Genomic DNA, 18247 nt, shown 5'->3' on the forward strand with positions numbered 1-18247 from the left:
ACTACTGGAGCCTTACAATATAGAATGAGTATATACCGGACAACAGGAAAAAAAGCTACGATTATTTATATTATATTGTTCTTATAGTTGTACAGCTTGAATTGCTATTTTCCTCTTATATGGCTACTGATTATATGTAGCTCTGTTCACAACAATGCACCATCACCGAGCTTTGACACAGATCTGGCACAGATATATTGGCTTCTTAGAAATTTGCATAGAATAGCAGGACATGCGCATATATGTTTACTTTGAAAAGTACAGGCTGTTTTCTCCATAGACTCCATTTTATCCACATTTAAATGTTTAGGAATGATTTCCTTTTTCTCTGTGATGATAAAGTACTTTTTACTTGACCCAAGCTAAGATCTAAATAATCCTTATGGGAAGCAAAACCAGGCTATGGGTTTATTTAATGTTTAAATGATTTTCTAGTAGTCTTAAGGTATGTAGATCCAAATTATAGAAAGAATCTGGAAAATCCCAGGTCCTAATCATTCTGGATAACAAGTACTGTTAATGTACATGGCCATGCTACGATATACACGCGTGTGTCTAGAACCCCCCCCCCCCTCTTGACTAGAGTAGATCTATCAGACTGTTTCAGAATATCAGTCAAGCTATCAGACCATTTATTTTAATGCACACAGTCAAACTATCAGACTATCCTTTTCCCGTGCAATCCACCACTAGTGCCATCAAGTTGACCCCCACCTGACTCTTTATTGTAAAATAACACTGCCAAATATTGTGAGTCGCACTAATTTCTCTTCCTTATGTGCCAAATTCTGTTACCCGTAGCAAAAGCAAAACACATTACCCCGTACATTCTACAACTAGTGCTATCAAGTTGACCCCCATGAGAGTCAGTCCACTTATTTTGGTGCAATTTCACTGTCGAAATTTATTGTAATACTGCACCAAATACAGTATGCCAAATTGCACATATTTAATATCTTCATGTGCCAACTTCTGGTACCCATAATAACCGCAAAACACATTTTCTGTGCATTCCACCACTAGTGCCATAAAGTTGACCCCCACCTGACTCAGTCCACTAATTTTGGTGCAATTTCACTGTCACAATTTACAGTAACACTGCACCAAATATTGCAAGTTGCACTAATTTCTCTTCTTTATGTGCCAAATTGTTACCCATAGCAAAAGCATAACATATTTCCCATACATTCTACCACTAGTGCCATTAAGTTGATCCCCACGAGAGTCAGTCCACTTAGTTTGGTGCAATTTCACTGTCGAAATTTATTGTAACACTGCACCAAATACTGTATGCCAAATTGCACATATTTAACCTATTCATGTGCCAACTTCTGGTACCCATAGCAACAGCAAAACACATTTCCCATGCATTCCACCGATAGTGCCATGAAGTTAACCAGCACCTGACTCAGTCCACTTAGTTTTACATGTTACGGTAAATTTTGACAATGAAATTGCTCCAAACTAAGTGGCTTGACTTCAGTGGTGGAGAACTTCACGGAACTAGTGGTGAAATGCTTGGAAAATGTGTTTTGCTGTGGTTATGGGTAACAGAATTTGGCACATAAGGAAGAGAAATGAGTGCGACTTACAATATATGGAGCAGTGTTACTGTAAGTTTTGACAGTGAAATTGCAGCAATGTAAGTGGACGGAGTCAGGTGGCGGTCACCTTCATGGCACTATCAGTGGAATGCACAGGAAATGTGTGTTGCTATTGGTAACAGAACTTGGCACATGAAGAGGTGAAATAGGTGTAAATTTCAACAGTGAAATTGCACTAAACTAAGTGGACAGGAAAAAGATAGTGTTATAGTTTGACTGTGTGCATTTAATTTGCCAGCTTGACTGCTTCTCTGAAACAGTCTGATAGTTTTACTCTAGTCCCCTTTGCGACAAAAATATGCCGCGTTTTTTTTTGACGGTGTCCAGAAGCAGGCTGCTTAAACGCTAACATGATATTCTTTACTGATGCTTGCTAAGAGCCGACGTGTATATATATTATTTAAAGCTCTTCCCATTAAAATAGGGGTGCACATAAATAAAGCGAACGCTCCGATTCCAGGGCTCTGTGGGTTAAAACTGCGCTCACAAGAACAGCTCTAAATTTGACCCTTCCCGGCACCAGTCTAAAGAAAGCCATCCCACGGTTGTCACGAGTGCTTGGCGGGCGGCACCCGTTCACCATGGAGGTGGAAGTAGCGGCGGCAGTAGGAGGCTCGGGGCAATGGGAAGCGACAGAGGAAGAGGACTTGGCGGCTGTTTCTTCCCACAGTCCCATTGACAGCGGCTGCGTGTCCCAAAGTCATAGTGCCTACAGCGGAGCATTCGCCGGTCTCCTCAGTGAGGAACAGCCTGATTTAGACCAACTCATAAAAAGCACATCCGCCAAGTTTTCTAGCTATCTCCTCCCAGAGCACAGCGGAAGCGCAGAGGTAGGGCGGGGCTTCCATTCGGGTGATCAAAGCTGTGTGTGTGTGTGTAGCCATCATCTCTTAGCTGATCAAATCTGCCCCAAGCAAAGCTGTGTATAAGTCATTTACTTGTCATATTTTTGCAGTCATAAAAAAAGCAGCAGCAGTGCTGTGTGTAAATGTGGCCATGTATATAAGGAGAACTGAATTCCCAATGGAAACTATTGTTCTTTAATACCACTAAAGTAAAGACCAAAATCATGCAGGTACCAGGGAAGAAACTGTGGCCTGTGTGTTCATACCTGTGTAATTCTTCACTCTATGACCAACTAGATCAGCACAGTTTGGGCACCACCTGGATGGCAATATGGTGGAATGAGCCTTTCTCCTTGTATGGCTAGCATACGTATGTATGTCCTTTGTCAGTAAATATTATAGACTAGATGCAACTCATGGCACAATAGTTGTCAGTGGGAATTAGGGATACACCCAGGGGCGATCCTGCCCAATTTGCGAGGCAGCCTTAGTTTTTGTCCACGAGGGTCCACGTTGCTAGTGCAGAGAGCGCAATTAGTGAAAATTTGGCTCTTAGTTACCAGGAGCGGCATTTTTTGCCAGGGGGGGGGGGCGCTGCCACCTAAGCCGAGTGCCTCAACTCGCCTCATTGGCGGAGCGCTCCTGTATGCACCGAATACACTGTTTTGAGATTCCGCCAAATCAGAACCCTATTTTACATATGCAAAGGAAGAGTGCAAGAGAACTGTGCACAGCTCACAATTATCAATTATTTTTTTTGACTTCCTTTCGAAAAGGCACGTGATTTTAAAGGAAATGTTCAGTATAAAAATAAAAATTGGGTAAATAGGCTGTGCAAAATAAATAATGATTCTAATATAGTTAGTTAGGCAAAAATGTAATCTATAAAGGCTGGAGTGACTGGTAGGGTTGCAACCTGGCCAGTATTTTACCGGCCTGGCAGGTAAAAAATGATGGTTGATCCCAATGTTAATAGAGAAAAAGTATAAATATATAGGAAGGCCGGTATTTTTTTCCGGAAAAGGTGGCAACCCTAGTGACTGGAATTGGATGTCTAACATAATAACCACAACACTACTTCCTGCTTTGCAGCTCTTTTGGTTTCCACTGATTGGTTACCAGGCAGTAACCAATCAGTAACTTGAGGGGGGCACCTGGGCCATAACTGTTGCTTTTGATTCTGATGAGCATGCTGAGGATCAATTGCAAACTCACTGAACAGTTATGTCCCATGTGGCCCTCCGTTAAGTTGCTGACAAAAGGTGGCCATAGACGCACAGATAATATTGTACAAAACTAATTTATGTAAGATATTCAGTGCGTGTATGGTGGGAAAAGAGCTGAACGATATTGGCAGAAAATCAATCAGCTCGTCGATCGGGCTGGATGGAAAATTTTGATTGGGTGCCTTTGATTGCATCGTCCATTGTTAGTGCTGAATCATCAGATACAGGTAGAATTCTGTTGTTTCTACCTGTATATCTGACAATTCAGCTCTACACGTTTGTATTGAAATGAATAATCTTTCTTGGAAAGATCCTTTCCAAGAAAGATCGTAATTGTTACGTCTATGGCCACCTCTACTCAGAGTTAGAGAGCTGAAAAGCAGTCACTCCAGCATTTATATATTACATTTTTGGCTGGCTAACTATATTAGAAACATTTTTCCAAACCGAATCCTAGATTTGGTGCATACCTAGTGGAAATCAACCAACATATTGATAAAAAAATGTACCATAACTGTAATAAAATGGAGTAATATATTAAACAAAATATAACATATTACCTGGGTATTAGTAACAAGACAGTTTTCTGCATTTTGGGGTCATTTTTTTTTATACACATATAAAATACAGTACCATGGCCTGAAACTTGTGCCTAAATCTAAACCGTCTGGCCAATGTTAAGCAAATGTCATCCTTCTATAACAATGTTCATTTCATTAACAAATGGTCACTCAAATGTTGTTGGACCACAACTTCCAGTGTTTTCCACCATATTATTACATTTTAAAGCAATCAGTGCTTACTCCAGCTCTCTAGGACTCACAGACTACTTAATCCAAGAGTATCTTCCTGTGAGAAAGCTTCCCCCTCTGGCTACACCCAGCTCCCTGTTCTTTGTTATTTTAGTCACCCCTAAGGGTTTTAATTACATTTTTTCTACCACCTAAAAATCATTCTGGTTAACTAGCTTTGACAAGTTGGGAAAGTACAATGAATGATGTTCATGAAAGGATCAAAACTCCTTTGTCACAACCACTGTCTCAACATGCCACCAATATTTTGATGTTTTCCCCAATTGCTTTTAGCCAGCCAGTCTTACTCCAACCTCCACTGTGTCACTTGTCCACCCAAGGGGTTGCAGAGTTTCCCAGCTTCCTCTCAGTACTCGTGATATTTTCAGCCTGGAACATTTTTGGGGGGAGCATACGGAAGCTTTAAATATGCATTTGACCGTAATTGTTTTGGTCCTGCCTCACTCACTGCCAATTTTTTACTTTCTTTTAGATTCAAGCTTTGGACAAAAGCTTGGAAGATCTGCTGATCAGAGTTGATGAGTTTGTAGGGATGTTGGATATGGTAGGTATTTGAGAAACATGTCTTTCTGAATTCTGACATTCTCAACTAATATCTACAGGTAAACTCTATAGGCTGGAGCTAGCTAGTTTATGAACATATGTGCATAATTGTGGAAATGCAGTACATAGTACCAACCAACCATAAAAAACTGATCAAAACACTTCTCATTGGTAAGGGCACTTAAAAATGAACACACAATATTTATTTTGATAACCTTGATATATTGTGATGTGAGGGGCATTGCATCTTTTTATGCTTTTGTATGTAAACTAGTAGGAAGCTTCAAGAAGTCAGCTGTTTAGCATTAAACACCAGTGCAACGCCATAGTTATCAGTGGCAAGCAACCCATGATAAGTAATGGCCTTCATGACACGGCCCTGTCCTGGTTCTCTTCTTACCACACTAATCGTTCCTTCAGGGTCTCCTACAATCGAGTATCATCTTCTCCCTTACCTCTTTTTGCCGTTTCACTATCACCCAATCACCCCAGGCCCTGTGCCTTGGCTTATCCTAGATTCAACCCTGTCTTCACTCCTCATATCCACTTATTAAATCATGTCAATTTCACCTAAGGAACATATTCAAAATACGATAGTTTATCACCCAAGATGCCGCTAAAATTCTTATTCACTCTATCACATCTAGACTACTGTAACTCACTTTTAATTGGCTTTCCTTGCCAGAGACTGTCATCTCTCCAGTCAATAACGAACACTGCTGCTAGGCTTATACACCTCAGCAACCGCTCCTCCTCTGCCCTGCCGCTCTGTCAATTCCTGCACTGGCTTCTGCTACCTTTCAGAATAACATTCAAACTAATGACATTCAAAGCACTTCATAACTCTGCCCCTCACTACAGCTCAGAACTAATCTCTATATACTCACCCAACCGCTTACTGCGCTCCTTTACTGACCTGCTTCTCAACTCTTCTCTCATTATCTCCTCACACGCCCGCATTCAACACTTTGCAAGGGCTGCACCCCTCCTCTGAAATTCTCTCCCACAGTCTGTCCGATTTTCTCCGAACCTTTCTGCTTTCAAGAGAAGCCTACCCTCACTCTCTTTAGCTACCAAATGCAAGACCACATGTTACATCTCTCAGCTGCTTATTTTTGATCTTGCCCACTTCCGCACCTTGTGTCTCATTCCCTTCCCCTTTAGATTGCAAGCTCTTTTGCACAGGGCCTTCATCACCTTTTGTACTGGCACTGGTTGTTATGTATGTAACTCTATATACTGGTTGTATGTATGTTCTATGTATGTAATTCATGTGATTTCTTGTATAAGCACATTTTTTTTTAAAGCGCTGCAAAATATGTTGGCGCTCTTAAAATACATGCTTATTATAATAATAATATGGACATGCAGTTCAAGTAGCAGCAATTAAAATACCTTTAGGCTTATTTACTATTGGTCGTTATAGATAAATTGAAATCAATTTTTCCATAATGAATATTAGTAGTTATTACCCTTGAATAATGAATCGGATGAACTGAATTTTGTTAACATTCATTTGATCTCACTGGAAAGAACATTCACGGTTCCAGAAAAGTGGACTCATCTGTATCAACACTGATGAGTCTACTGGAAATAACTAAAGAAATAACATGGCCTATAACCTACTACATATTCAGTACTTCACATCAGTCAAGCCTTTGTGGATCTTAGGTTCTGCATCCCTAGAAGGCTTGGACAATGTTAAACATATGTTTTGATTGCAGTTGCCAATTAAATAAAATGCTAGTAACTGCAGAAATAAAGAAAAAAATAAACCCTGTTTCTTTGTTAAACAGTGTGCCAGACTTGCTTCCTAGAAATTCCTTGAGATATACCTACCAAATGGTGCTAATAATGACAAAGAAAAGAGAATTTCAGAATGCTCTGATTCATTTTGAATCAATTTTCTTTCTTATGCAGATTCGGAATGATACATCGCAAGTAGTTAATGAAAAAATACCTCAAATTCATACAAAAGCTGCTGAAATGAGACAATTGTATCAGAAAATTGACATGCTAGAGGTAAGTGTGTAACTATATAACACTGGGTGGCATAGTGTTCTTGAGTTATAAACTATACCATGTTAAACTGAACTATGAAATATCCCTTCACCCTGTAAAGATCAGGGTCTACTATGGAGTTTCAGAGGTCCTTAGTCATAGTGCTTGAAGTAGAGAAGGAAGAAAGAGCCAAAGCTGATAATGAGGCAACACTGATGTTTTAAAACTAAAATAAACCATTATTGCAGCACAGGGGGATAATAAGGCATGTTGTTAGAAAGGCTAAATAAAGAAAACAAGGCAAAAGCAGTTTTGAGCAAGATAGAGTCCACAGTGAAGTGGTTTAGCAGTCTCAAAGTTCAAGCAAGGTTGTACAATAGTAGAAAGTTGGTGGTTGGGAGCACCGTCCATCAAACGCAGAAAATGGTGTGCAGGTTCAAATAATGATTATAATAGGAAAAGAAGAAAAAAGAGCTGACCCATATAGTTGCACCTCCCCATCAAAATACAAACTCCAGTGAAGCAAATTATTAAAACTTAACCTTTAATAAATTCATTAAAACCAGGTCTAGAAAGCACAATTAAAAATATGGTTAGGTATAGGGGGCTGATTGACACGGCAACAGCGGGTTTAAAAAGACATGTGCTGATCTCACTTAAATCAATTGCGGTTGCGGTTGGGAATCTGAGTGGTAAATTCTCAGCACTCGAGCCAAGTATAATTCTAACAAACACGGCCAAAAAATTATTTGCCAAAAAGTGGACCACACCACACCAACCCCTTCACCCACTTAAGGATCCCTCCCTTGTGGTATTAGATTTTAGGATTGGAAGCAAAAGCCCAGATGGTACAAACGCTGGGGCATTATTAGTGTTAAACACACGGATCAATGGTTTCACCACACCAAGCCTCCCCTTCACCCACTTGAGAATCCCTCCCTTGTGGTATTAGGCAGGATAAGCGGAAACCAGATAACAAACACTAAAGTATTTAGTTGCTTCTAGATATGTTGTATCGAGCAAAGTGTCAGAACCGCGTATCATTCCAATATCCAACCCCTTCACCCACAGAGATCCCCTCCCGATCCGTTTTTACCCTATGGAGCCAATTCTATGTCCCTATCAGACGCCTGCCTAACCAAAACTAAAAAGTGAGTGAGATCAGCACATGTCTTTTTAAACCCGCTGTTGCCGTGTCAATCAGCCCCCTATACCTAACCATATTTTTAATTGTGCTTTCTAGACCTGGTTTTGATGAATTTATTAAAGGTTAAGTTTTAATAATTTGCTTCACTGGAGTTTGTATTTTGATGGGGAGGTGCAACTATATGGGTGAGCTCTTTTTTCTTCTTTTCCTATTAAGGTTGTACAATAGTACAGCAGTCACTCAAACTATTTTATTATTTTAACCTTTAATAAATATACCACCATCTGTGGGACCCCCTGCCAAGTATTCAGGTTGACCAGTGGCCCATTTGCTGCATGTAGCATCACCCAGCCATGATCTCGGAGAACTCACTGGTACATATGTGCAATTTGTACAACTTCTATTGCTATTTTATAGTGGCTATGTCCCAGGGCTGCCAACAGGCTGCTGGAACAGGAGCATAACAAAATGCTCTCCCAGTGATTAAAGGGAATGTCAACCCAAAATATAATTTTGTGCCTAATAAAAGAAAACAAAATTCTAAGCAAGTTTACAATCAGTCGAATACCTACAGAGGAAGCAGACCCTGCTGCTGAAGGGAACCCAGGAGGTACATAGTCAACCGTTAGACATTTGGGCGCCTGAAATACAATTTGCTGTGGGGCCCAGTAATATCTAGTTATGTCACTGTTTGCAATATTTGTATGTATGCAAATTTTCTATGGTTTTAAACTATTTGTGGATGCATTGCTATTGAAAGCAGTATTTCTTTGTCCCTTTCTATTCTCTGCACTGGTGGCTCAGACTGTTGATACAATGTAAGACAAGGCAGCTGATTAACAGACCTGTCTTTGCTGGGGAACTAAGACTTTTGCAGTATTGTTTAAAAACTAATAACCAGGAGTTAAGCAAATCCTGCTTTCAATAGAAATCGATTTTACAAATAAAAAGCACTGAAAATGTTTAATAACTACGTATTGGAAAGTTGGTTAGCATTATGTTTTCTTTTATTAGGCAAGTTTTTATTATGTGCTTGACTCACACTTTAAGCCTTTCCTTGACCTTGCCCATGCTTTGACGATAACACTGTTTAGAAATACTCAGTATTTTTGTCTTAAAGAAAATTTCTTTTTTTTTAACTTGTTTGTAACTAGGCTTTTGTAAAGATGGTGGGAAGCAATGTTGCTTCAATGGAAGAGCACATCGCACAAGGAGAAACTAGTGTTGGGTCATTTTCTAATCCTTTCAAGAAAATGTTCCAAAATATCAGTTCAGCTTCATTCTTTTCACCTCCAAATGTAAGTACGTGTGTGTGTGTGTGTGTGTTCTACCAAAAAGTTATCTGGGATAAAATAGATTTTATGGCCTTCCCGAAATTCTGTGCTTTCTGGATAACTGATCTCATACTTGTGCCTAAAAACAGTATTTAATACAAAGTAAAAGAGTGAAGTTTTGCTTAATGCATTTTTTGTACTTTCATGTTTAAAGGAATAGTAACACTAAAACTTTTTAAGTAAAAAAACCAGTATAGCCCCCCTCCATAAAGCACATAGTTAACTTTTTTTTAATGCTTTATTTAAAAATACCATAAATATCTGCTTCTGATTGTAGGGATATGACGACATATCCACATCCGCATACTTGACTTCTTCTAAAAAACGGAAGTCAGTTGCTGCAATGCTAGAGAGGATTTTTTTCAGCCTGCCTGTATTATACTTTAGTCAGATTTGTTCTGTCAGCAGCGAAGGCAGCATCAGGTCAGCAATAAATCTTCTAAGAGTCACAGAAGACCCCCATTATCTCGCTCTCATGCCTCGCATGAAGATAACACTGCCCACACACCTCCTCTCTCCCAAACCTAGATGAAATTAATTTAAAAGGGCAGAAAAATAAACAAAGCGGGCTAAAGATTGCTTCTAGCTCTGCAGCCACTGACGTCCGGTTTTAGAAGATAGCGGGCTAAGAGATGTGGACGAGCATGTAGTCTGCAGCTGAGGCTATGTCACCATATCACCTTTTTCGAGAAGAGACTGCACAACCAGAAGTATACTTTTATTATGGTATTTTTTAATAAACTATACATACTATACTATACATACTGTTTTCAATAGCAATTCAAAATATACATTCATTAAAAATGCTTAAAAGTTTTACAGTTATAACAAATTTGCTGAGAGTTACAAAAACAGTTTTTGGATGGAGGACCCCTAATATATACCACAGATCTGTTCACTGGATGAAACAGCCTGTTCTGTAGCATTATACAAGTCAAAGGTATAAGCACGGTTAAAGGGTTTGTTCATCTTTGAGTTAACTTTTAATATGATGTAGAGAGTGATAGTCTGAGACAACTTTTTATTATATGTAGTTTCTGAGGTATTTAGGTTTTTATTCAGCAGCTAATGTTTATAATTTCAGAAATCTGGTTGCTAGGGTCCAAATTACCCTAGAAACCATACACTGACTTAAAGAGGAGACGAATATGAACAGGAGAGGGCCCAAATAGAAAGACAAAAAATAGAAAAAAGTAGCAGGAACAATAAATTTGTAGCCTTACAGAGCATTTGAATGCTGGAAGCAGTGAGAAGAAGGCAAATAATTCACAAACTATAAAAAATAAAGTTACTTAGAATTAGTCATTATAATTCAACATGTTAAAAGTTAACCTTAAAGGTGAACCAACCCTTTAAAAGAATTGTTCAGTGTAAAAATAAAAACTGGGTAAATAGATAGGCTGTGCAAAATAAAAAATGTTTTTAATATAGTTAGTTAGCCAAAAATGTAATGTATAAAGGCTGGAGTGACTGGATGTCTAACATAATAGCCAGAACACTACTTCCTGATTTTCAGCTCTCTTGGTTTACATTGACTGGGTACCAGGCAGTAACCAATCAGAGACTTGAGGGGGGCCACATGGGTCATATCTGTTGCTTTTGAATCTGAGCTGAATGCTGAGGATCATTTGTAAACTCACTGAACAGAAATGTACCATGTGGCTCCCCTTCAAGCCGCTGACTAGCTCAGAGTTATAGAGCTGAAAAGTAGTGTTCTGGCTATAATGTTAGACATCCAGTCACTCCAGCCTTTATACATTACATTTTTTTTCTTCACTGTAACTGAAATAGCATGGAAAGGGAGTATTTTAAAGACATATATTGGGAAAACTGTTTTTGTTTTTTGCAATGCTCAACTAAAGCCTAACTAAAGAAGTAGCTAGAAATGTTATACATTGTTTTGTGCTTCTGTACCAGCCCAAGGCAACCACAGCCATTTAGCAGTAAAGATCTCCAAAGATACCCCAGTAGCTCCCCATCTTCTTTTCTGCTGATTCTCTGCACCTGCTCTGTGCTGCTGTCATTTACTGAGCTTAGGGACCAGCTCAAAATATACAGTACACATGGAATATCAGTCACAGTATAAGGCTGATTAGTAATTAATACAGATAATTACTACATAGCAGCTCAGAAACCAGTGCAATAGGCATCATAATTTAATAACCAGCCCTTTAGTACCAGCTTATATTACAGACAAACATCATTTTGTGCTTGATAATTTGTGACGACCCCTAAGTTTAGCTTCTCAACAGCTGATCAGAACCCACTGAGCATGTCGCAGACACTTTCCAAGATGGTGACCCCCTGCGACAAGTTTGCAGTCCTGGATCATTGCTGCTATTGAGAAGCTGAAACTCTTAAGTTCAGTTTATAAAATATGGCATTTTTGGCCATATTAATTTTTAGGGTTTAGTTCTCCTTTAACAAGGATCTCTTGAGAGCTTACCTATTCTGTCAGATCAGTCTGTCATAATAGACTTATTTTTCTTTTTATTGTTCCAAGAAACAAACACCTGCAAGATCACAACCATCAAGATACGAACCACCAAGTGTATTTAAGACTGATGACTTTTTTACCAGCGGCAGCTGATACAGTCTCCATAACTAATAAGTAGGTGGCATATGAAGCAGATCCAAGCTGTTGGAGCAATGCTGCACGTTCGCGTCTTCCAGCTTCATATCATGAAGCATTTGTCCTAGTAATTCAAAAAGCAAATTTTTTGAAACTTTTATTATTAATTTGTATTACTGTAATATAGATATTTTCATGCAGTGTTGCAAATTCTATGCAAAATGTATTTTTCTTTTAACAACAAGTAAAATGCCTTCTACCTGTGCTAAAAAAAACTATGGACATCATTTGGCTGCAATGGATTAAAAAATGACGATTGCTAGTAAAGGTCTAACTTTCTGTTACTGCCAATGGAAACTAAGTAACAGGGTTTTATTTGCTGTTACATGTAGTGATGAATGGAACACATCATGTGCCTTTGTCCTGATAGTCTTCAGTTTTGTATTTGCAAAATATTGACTTCATTGGTGATATTCCTGGAGGCTTTTCAGTGACTTCAGTTTTTGGGTGGTGAAGTACTCAGTGGTGTAACTTTTTTTTATTCCAGTAAGGGTATTCTCTTTAACAACTAAGCTGTGCATTCTGTGACCTGTCCATGAGATGACTGCCTTAGACTCTATCCATTAGTCTCATTACTAATGATGTCTACATTTCTGGAGTCTCATGGGGATGGACGGCTTTAAGATGTGCTCTGAAATTGCTTTTGCTGCATCACCCTTGCAGTGATAAAAAAAGAAATAGTTAACCAGAGAGCACTTCCCCAGGCCAAGACTGCATCCATTGAGAAGCCTTCAGGAACTTTACCAATGAAGAGAGATGTTGACGTGTCAATGAGAAAACGTTGGAGGACATTCTATACAAATAGCAACATAGAAAGGAGACGAGCACAAGAAGCCATCTATTTAGACATGAAGAACAGAAGCAATACAAATGATTCTTTACAGTAAGGGCAATGAGGCTTAAGAATGCCCTGGCAGATGATATAGTGAAGGCTTCCATTATTACCTCAAATGAAATCTTGGACAAGCACAATAGGGCTATAGCAATGTACAGGTCTACGGTTCATTTTGTATACGTACAGTAATATAAATACGTAAGTAACCCCCTGTAAAGTCTTTTCTTTTTTTAACATATGTGGACATATCAATATTTGATCTTCTTTCACGTACTACATAGTATGTAGTGCAGCCTCTCTCTAATGGTAGACCCATGCACTTTAACATCAGTAGTAGTAAGAGCTACTTATAGGTCTTGTGATGAAATTCTGGGGCTGAATCTGCTGGGATAGCATGGGCAAGTTGGCAGTCGTTTCAAATCTTCTCCACTTGTAGATGATATCCTGGACAGTAGAATGAGTCTCTTCCCAGACTCATAGGCATCTATAACCTTCTTTCCTAAAGGCTCTTTCACTCTAGGCATGGTGATACCAACAACAAAGAGAAAACCAACGTCAATATGTCTAAGATATTATACAGGTTGCCCCAAAATCCTATCTAAACTGATGTTTTAATAATTTGTATGTTATCTGATGCTTCTGATTCTTATTTTAGATATTTGAGCTAGTGATAAATCTACTGTTCTTACTGTTTTCACGCGTGAAATATGCAAATACATGATATTTGTTACGTCTCCATTATTACTATTGTTGAAAAGAAGATTAAACCAAGCCTTGATAATTGGTCCAGAGAGGCCTGAAACATTGTCCTTGATGCAGATGTAAATAGGCTAAATAAATCATCTTTTACACAGCTCAAAATTATTGGTGTGCTTCTGGATTTTCCTCTATTGATATATTGACCCTGTTGCAAGAGAAGGGTGTTCTGGTAAAGAACCCAACACGTGCACGAGTGTAAGCTTTACTGTAGGTTGCACTCTCCATCGAGACTGAAACGTTACTATTTTGCAATAAAAACGCAGGGCCTGGCCCGCTTGCATTGAGTCCTGAGTGCTGGTATTTTTCCTTTGTCTACGTTCATTGGAGGGTGCCGACCTTTCTTACTGAACACCGGACCTATATTTTTCGAGAAGCCAGGGTGTGCTGGTGGTTTTCCTTATATTTATATTGTACTCTCCATCATCATTCAGTGCACTTGTAATTTTGACCTCAGCTGCTTGCAGCGGCAGTCAAAACACCACTAGGGGGCATATTTATTGAGGAGTAAACACATACTACAATTGGCCAGGTTGCATTTTCACAGCTTTCTAAGCACTTGAGTAGCTGCATATTTAGCAAATGATGAATACAGAATTTGCTTTCAGAAAATCATCACAACTGTCTAGAAACACACTGATGAGGCAATAATGTGCTTGTCCATGTATATATCACAAGGGCTTCACCTAAACACGCCCCTGCAAGTGTAAGATGAATTCATTTATAGAAAGTGTCAAACTGCTACTTAAAAATGGCTTTTTCGTATGTTGCTTATTACTGGAAATAAAAACACACAATCCTCTTTGGGGGTTAACATTTATATATTTTCCTTAGTGCAGCAAAATAATAGCTTAGTAATACAATGTTCATGCTTGTTCGGCACTACTACTGCAGTTATTCCACTATGGATATTTGGAGGTTTATTTGTCCTGATATATGGCAGCTTGCATCAGTTCCCAAGATGTTTTGTGTGTCGCCCTTGTGCAATGAGTTTTCCTGAAACTTTATTAGTCACATCTACAAAAACTTGAGCTGTGATAAGTACAGAGTCCCCAATTTTTGGAGGGTTACACTAGTGTTTACCAAATGCGTGGGAAGTGGTCTATATGGATATGGCAAAAAGGGTGTCTCCGAGATTCTACTTGTAGCAAATCAACATTATTATTATTATTATAAGCAATTTGCGAGAAATGCTATTCCACTGCAGAACATTATATGTGAAACTGTGAACATGGAAGTGATGAAGTGTAAAGGGACACACTAGTTGGTGGCCAGAGACTTGCAGAACGTAAAGCCATACCCAGAAGGTTATTGCCCAAGAGATCAAACATAACAATGACACTAAAAAGTTATAATTTGGGGTTTGATGTTACCATAGAAATAAACACTGATTTATTAAGTACTAAAACTTACGTAATATTCATATCAACGCTAACTCCAGGAGCACCTCTTTCTGTGCGCATAAGCGCAACTGTATGGACTAGAGTAGCAGTCAATCCCCCATGTAAGGTGCCTCCTCTGTTCGTATGCTCTTCTTCAACTTGTAGTTCACAGACAAAATTTCCCGGAGCGGCAGACACCAGGTTCAGCTAAGCAGAAAATGAAAAACACTTATTTAAAAAAAAGACAGTGTAGTTTATGGGTAGGGTTATTGAAACACTGACAGACCTCCGACTTCAGAATATAGTAGCTGAAAAGTGAGTAAAAAAGTAAATGACATAACTGAACATATTTATAATAATACGTATCAAGATAAAGTCAAACAACAATTACAATATAGATGCAAAACCTTAGCAGCCAACACGGCAGTCCGATTCCTCACTTGATCAATAGCCTTGAATATGTTCAGCGGGTAAAAGCTTGACTCGTTTTTAAAGAACCAATATATACGTAGAAGTGAAGCACTCGGGTCGCTGCAGCATGCCAGGTGTGTGCTTTGGTTATACTTTGGGTCACGGTAACATTTTCCAGAGGCCTTTGTATGTTTATTTCTCCTATAGGTATAGGACCTAACCTCCAGAATGTATGGGATTTTGAAGTTTCCAAAAATGGTGTCTCTCCATGATGTCAAAATGCTTCTGCCTGCCTGTTAATGCTTCCCATATAGAAGTAAGGGCCTATGGTAGACCTGGTGGTGACAGACCGACTGCAGTTCAGAAATGCAAATGAATAATACACCTCTATGGCAAATGGTGACAAAAAAAAGTCACTTGCTGCACGGTTAATTCATAATCAACACAAATACATGCTGCGAAAATACATTGGCTTCTAACAAATCATGTGGTATGTTCTCAGGTTCAATGTGAAAGAAACCAGAGGCATTATGGTAGTATTTGGCTCCGGTATAACTATGTACCTATCAGGGCTCATTGATATTGCTGCAGGACATGCTCCCAGAATGGCAAAGAGTAACCAAGAAGTGTAAAATCTGGGTGTCCCCAATCCGGTACTTGACAAATTCAATTCTAGCGGTCAAATTGGATGCCATAAGATTCCATACTTCATTTCTAATATTTGTTTCTAATTCATTTGTTTGTTTGTTTTTCGAGGCATGTCGTTTTTTTTGTATAACTCTGAGTGAGAAACATTTTTAGGCAAAACTGCATCTAGTGGTTCCCTCAAATCACCAGCTAGAGGCAGTGTAATGGTGGCCATACACGGGCAGATAAAGCTGCCGATATCAGTCGTTTGGACCGATTTGACAGCTTATCTGCCCGTGTATGGGGGCTTCCGACGGGTCTTCCCGATCGATAGCTGGCCACGATATCGATCGGGAAGGTTTGATTTTTAACCGACCCGTCGGAGCCCCCTTGGCCATACGGCCGAACGTTCGAATTACCCCCGATATAGCCATGCCGTTAGTGGCATATCTGGGAAAGATCCGCTCATTTGGCGATGTCGCCAAACGAGCGAATCTTTGAGTCTATGGCCAGCTTAATCATCTCAAGAGAAGCAACCTGGTCAGCCACGTCATGCCCCGGGGATCTGCAAACGGGGATCTGCATGCATACAAGAATTGCATACAAACAGAGGAGGCACTTTACATGGGGGATTAACTGCTACTCTAGTCGATACAGAAAGAGGTGCTCCTGGAGTTAGCGTTGATATAAATATTACGTACGTTTTTGGGTTATGAAATAGTACTTAATAAATCCATGTTTATTTTTATGGTAACATCACACCCCCCCCCCCCAAAAAAATCACTTTTTAGTGTCATTATTATATTTGGGCCGAAAGTCTTAATTTAAATAATATGGTTATTATGTAATATGTATGTTTATACCTTACTCAGACATGTCTGACGAAGGGGCACGCCCCCGAAACGTTACATCTGACATAATAAATGTGCAGGGGTCACCCCCACTACACTTGTCATCGTGTGTCTGGTATCTTTCACGGATAATGAAGGAATTGCCCACACCTGCCCATGAAATAGCCTTTCAGTCAATTGTCCAATTATTTTTGAGCCCCTGAAATGAAGTGATTGTGTTAAAAAAAGGCTTTAGTTCCTCACATTTTTATGCAATCGTTTTGTTCAACCCACTGAATTAAAGCTGAAAGTCTGCAGTTCAACTGCATCTGAGTTGTTTCATTTAAAAGTCATAGTGGTAATGTACAGCACCAAAATTAGAAAAAAGCTGTCTCTGTCCAAAGATTTACGGAACTAACTGTATTTATCACAGATCATCAGACATTTATGTAAGCCAAGGAACATTCTTGTCCGTTTATTATGAAAAGCAAGCAGCAATCTTTAACCCCTCAGCTGATTGCCATTCAAATGGGGAGGGATTTTGAGCTCTCATGGTGCTGTTCTGCTATTCAGAAACAGAAAATCACTAATATCACATATAAACAAGGAGTGTTAAGCTCCCATAGACGCATGATTCTTCTTGCCAAACGACCGATTTTAGGGAAGTCCGACCAATCCTTCGAAAATTATCGTGCGGTTAGTGGGATTAGACCTTCGTACATCTTACGATTTTTCGGCCAATATATGTCAGGAAATTGATCGGCCAGGTCAAAAAATCTTTGTCAGTCCCAGTGCAATCTATCTATGTTTGCAGAGCCAAGCAGGCAGCTCCCCTTTGTTTTACTGGCAAATTGGTCTTTTTAGTTGATGGTAAATTCGTACGATCTTTCCGAGAAAATCGTGGTCTCACGATGAGGATAGGATCTTTAAAAATCTCAACATCTAAGGCCAGCTTTAGGCTAAGGCCACACTAGGCGATAGCGCCGCGATTTGACTCGCGGCGACTTTTCGCCGCGACTTTTAAGCCGCAATCGCTGGGGAAACTTTTGCGCTGGCGTCTATGGGGAATCGCGAAAAATCGCCAGCGTAAAAACACACGCGGCGATCTTTTCTCTACTGTCGCTCGAAATTGCCTCGCTAGGCGATTTCGAGCGACAATAGAAAAAAGATCGCCGCGTGTGTTTTTACGCTGGCGATTTTTCGCGATTCCCCATAGACGCCAGCGCAAAAGTTTCCCCAGCGATTGCGGCTTAAAAGTCGCG

At 39.5% G+C, this 18247-nt stretch overlaps 1 protein-coding gene across 1 annotated transcript; it reads left to right on the plus strand.

Moving 5' to 3' along the window:
* The first annotated feature begins 1577 nt into the window (after positions 1–1577).
* Positions 1578–14022, plus strand: bloc1s4.L (biogenesis of lysosomal organelles complex-1, subunit 4, cappuccino L homeolog). Its single transcript, XM_018266873.1, has 6 exons — positions 1578–1642; positions 2047–2434; positions 4960–5031; positions 6951–7052; positions 9333–9476; positions 12016–14022. Exons 1-6 carry the CDS (start codon positions 1578–1580, stop codon positions 12100–12102), a joined length of 858 nt encoding a protein of 285 aa, XP_018122362.1. The 3' UTR covers positions 12103–14022.
* Positions 14023–18247: the final 4225 nt, after the last annotated feature.

Source organism: Xenopus laevis, chromosome 6L, assembly GCF_017654675.1.
Source record: "Xenopus laevis strain J_2021 chromosome 6L, Xenopus_laevis_v10.1, whole genome shotgun sequence".
Classification (NCBI taxonomy): Eukaryota; Metazoa; Chordata; class Amphibia; order Anura; family Pipidae; genus Xenopus; species Xenopus laevis.